Source organism: Poecilia reticulata, linkage group LG18 (assembly GCF_000633615.1).
Source record: "Poecilia reticulata strain Guanapo linkage group LG18, Guppy_female_1.0+MT, whole genome shotgun sequence".
Lineage (NCBI taxonomy): Eukaryota > Metazoa > Chordata > Actinopteri > Cyprinodontiformes > Poeciliidae > Poecilia > Poecilia reticulata.
Window position 1 is genome coordinate 10,158,355 of NC_024348.1, and position 4,064 is coordinate 10,162,418.

General features: G+C 40.5%; 1 protein-coding gene across 1 annotated transcript in view; it reads left to right on the top strand.

Annotated features, from left to right (window-relative positions):
* The first annotated feature begins 1,263 nt into the window (after positions 1 to 1,263).
* The window catches only part of ntn5 (netrin 5), a 22,099-nt gene continuing 19,298 nt past the window's right edge, over positions 1,264 to 4,064 (top strand). Inside the window, exon 1 of the mRNA XM_008435452.2 lies at positions 1,264 to 1,703. Coding sequence (XP_008433674.1) covers positions 1,600 to 1,703 — 104 coding nt within the window. The 5' untranslated portion in view covers positions 1,264 to 1,599. The remainder of the gene's footprint in view (positions 1,704 to 4,064) is intronic.

Here is a 4,064-nt window from a genome sequence, read left to right on the forward strand (position 1 = left end):
ATTCCGCGAAGAACCATGATTGAATCATGAAATAATCCTGCCATCTGGAAGGTGTCTGTCTGGCAATTCTGCTACAATTTAATAAAAGCAAAAGATGTCAGTGTGTGGAGCAGGATTTATGACCGCTCTAGGATTATTTACATGCATCTGAGCTGTGCAGCTGTGTAATTCACCTTGTTTAGATAATTGTTCGCTCGAATATTTCTGAGTGAAAGGAAGCATGAAGCATTTGGAGATAAAGAAAACAGATAAGCCCCGTTTGCAAAATGAGACGTAGACGCAGAAAATCATACATTATGAAAATATATTGCAGGCTTTTGCAGCTGCTACAACATCTTTGTATTGAATCGGGTCCAGTCTGATCACAATCTTTAATATGTGTGCGAGGTTACCGATGTGCTGAACTCTCATTGTGTGTGTGTGTGTGTGTGCACCACAGAATAATAGTTCATTATGACAACTATGAGAGTGTGAGAACAGAAAAGGCACTACTTTAAAGAGGCATAAGCTCCCATTTTAATGCACAACTAAAATTATGATTCAGTTTCCATGAGTTTAAGCATCTCTGCTACTGAAGATGTGCATCTGGTGTGGGCATTAGGGGTACTTAGTCCTTCCGACTAGCCTAATATGTTATCAATATGCAGAGAGCGAAGGCCTGACACTTGAAATGTAATATGCTACCAAAAATTGCATCTAGGCAATCATTTGGGATTGCGATTTTGCAAACACTCGTGGTGATTACCATATGTTCAGCTCTAGCAGAGACAGATGGGAAGATGGATGGAAATGAGTACAAGGGAATAGTGGAAGAAAACATGTTGGCTGCAAAATATTTGAGTGAAAGGTTCCCATTCCAGCAGGACAACGGCTCTGAACATACAGGTAGAGACGCAACAGGATTATTCAGATCAATATATGTTACAATAGTCCAGTCAAAGTTTAAACTTAAATCTTATTCAGAATGTGTGACAAGAGTTTAAAAGTGAACTTTTTGTTTGTGTTGATAAGAACAGCATGGAAGCTACCGGCATGTCCAACACCGTTGCCGTGGATACGCTAAGAACAAAGTTCTGCTCCATAAGTCCTGATAAGCTATTATCTGTCTGAATGGCTGAAGCAGTGGCTCAGGGGAGCCGTAACTTTTCTACCTTCCCAGCTCTACTGCAACATCATCTAGCCTGTAGTACTTGTACAATAACATAACCCATTCTCTGTTGCTCTCTTATTTAATTTTTGGTACATTTTTTTTCTTCTTCTACTAAATAATGAACAAGATGCGACAGGAAATAATGGGAAAACGAGGGAGGAGTTTAATGTCCATGAGCTGCATTTTTTTTCTTTTTTTTTTTATCCACCAGGACATCCCACACGGAGAAATATTTGACAGCGTGTAACCATGTCAACATAAGCAGAAGCTGCGGCCCAACTTTAAATCCCGTCTCTCTCTGAGCTGACTGTGATGAAAATCCGTTTTCTTTGCGAGTCTTCCTCCCCCTGCAGATCAACAGCCTGCTCTTCATCTCCAACTGTCAACACTCACCAAAGACACAAAGCGAAGAGAAAACTCTGGAGAAACGAAACATTGTGTTTGGACTCATGACAGGCAGGGATAGTTTTCCACTCGGCTCACTGTGCCAGCTTGGATTTGTGCAGCCAAAGGCGCTCAGGCACGAGCTTCCTGGAGACACCTCCCTCGTACGGTAAACTAAAAGATGAAATTATGTCTAGAAAATGGCTTTCTTTTTTTTTCTTTTCTTTTTCTGGCAGTGTGTGGATCCACCTGCAGTGATAAACATGGATTCATTTGGACATAATGTGAACAATTTGATTCAAAAAGATCTAGCAGAGGGAATGATCTTGACTGAGTTCACTGATCTTATTTATTTCACTCACATTTTACTCTTCACTTGTACTGAAACTACTAAGTACATGCAGTGAATACTACCTTATTGTTGTGGGACAAAATATATGGAGGAAAAAGGGAAACGGAAACATCTTGATTTCTTAAACAACAACAAAAAAATCTAATTTTGTTTCCCAAGCTGCGTGTTTTATTTACTTTTTCTACTGGCCACACAGACTTGACTTGGTGCTTATAATAATAAATACAGTTACTGTGTGAGGAAGTTTGGGAAAATTAAAACAACTACCCTATTTAGTATTTAGGTGTTTAGATTAAAAATAAAGGTGTAAATACAAGAAGAGATTCATCAGCGTACAGTACTTTGTGAAACTTTAATAAAACGTTTTAGCAGAACGTAAACCTCATCCAACTGTGTAAAGCTCTCCGTGCTTTACACAGCATCATGATGCATTTACATCCTATTTGAAAAAAAGTTATTTTCCTTAAATACCTTTAATAGGGAAATATGTTCAGATTTTCAGAGAACCACTACTTTATTTGTAGCTCTTTTTAAAATAAAGAAAACATCAAAGTTTTATAAGAACAGAAAAGAATGAGTACATCTTATTCTATAGATTGCTGATATTTGTGGGAAATTATGTTCAAAAATGTTTGTGGTTTGTGATGTAACGATACAAAAAAAGTTACAAAAAAAGTTGTATTTCTTGCAACGTTTTTGTCATTACCCAAATATTGCGCGTACACGGAGAGGAGTGACTAAAAACTTGCTCAACAGGTTAGATATTTTGAGCCTTTGTGGAGGGAAGGACGGAGCCACCTGCTGCTCCGGAGCCGCATGTTTTACACCACCGCTATATCACATACAACCGCATAAAACATCACATAAAAAGGTTACTATGTGACAAAGTTGCAGGGTGAAGGGTGACCCCTAGGAGGCCATATAGATTCTGTAGGAATTTCAAGCTGCTCTTGAGGGCCCCCTGCTGGTTTAGGAAGGGTTAGCAGCGGCGTGGATTGCTTGTTTCTCGGTCCGGTTCAGGACCTCGACTACACAGACCGTAGGAGTTGACTTATCTTATGTCTGGATGACAGAATTCAGTTGTTCATCAAACCCCTGACCAACAGAGCCTCGTTCCTGCTCCGCTTTAAGAAATCCCGTTCTGTCACAGAGGTTTATTGCTGTGTTTTATGACTACATCGCGCTGGTACTTTGTTTATTATTACTTTTTGGTCTCTTAGCACCTCAGAGCCTCCGGGTGTGAAGTTTGGCAGCGCTTTGCACCTGTCAGCAGCAGCCACCTCAAAGAATCTGATTAAAGCGGTGAAACAATACCTTACATCATTTTTACGGAGGCCTTCTGTTATCAATTAGCGTGTGCTTTATTAAAACCTTTATCAAACCGTGCCAATCCACCTCCAACCATCACCGCCAGCCACCTCACGTCTCTTGTGTCTCTGTATTTATGTTGCCAAAGCGCGTTATTGACGCAAAAACGTGCTATTTCACCCCTCAATTTAGTTTATTGCTCTTGTTCCTGGTCCAAACATTTCTTAAGTGCACTGTAAGCACACACACACACACACGCACACACACACACACACACACACACACACACACACACACACACACACACACACACACACACACGGCACACCTGGGGAAACATTCCCCGAGGGAAACATTCCCCGAGGGAAGCCATCAATCAGTTTTATGTCCTTCTCTGGGAAAGTTTCCTCCTCTCCAATCAAGCCCCCCCTCTCCCCCCCCCACGCTTCGATTCCTCTTCTTATATTTCCATCTGTATCAGTTTTGCTTCACATCTGAGAACCATCCAGGCCAGCCAATTAGCTTCAAACATTTTCTTTTTCTCTTGTTTTGCCTCTCTGGAGGATAATTGGAGCAAAGCGGAGGGCGAGACGTCAGCTCGGTCAGTGCTTCGAGTTTCCTGTGTGTCCCGAATTTGCCCGCCAGGTGCTAATAAAGAGGATGTTTGGTGTAAAATAAAATTGCATAACAAGCAATGAAACGTTGAGCCCAGCTTTAAGTTTTCTTTTCTTTCTTTCTTTTTTTTTTTTTGCTTCATTTTTTAAAAGGGAAAAGTTGCCAGGCGAGGAAAATAAAACCCTTTTTTTTCCACGCTGATCAAAAATGTTCAAGGTGATTTTTTTTGTTTGTTTTACCACATCCCAAAATAAT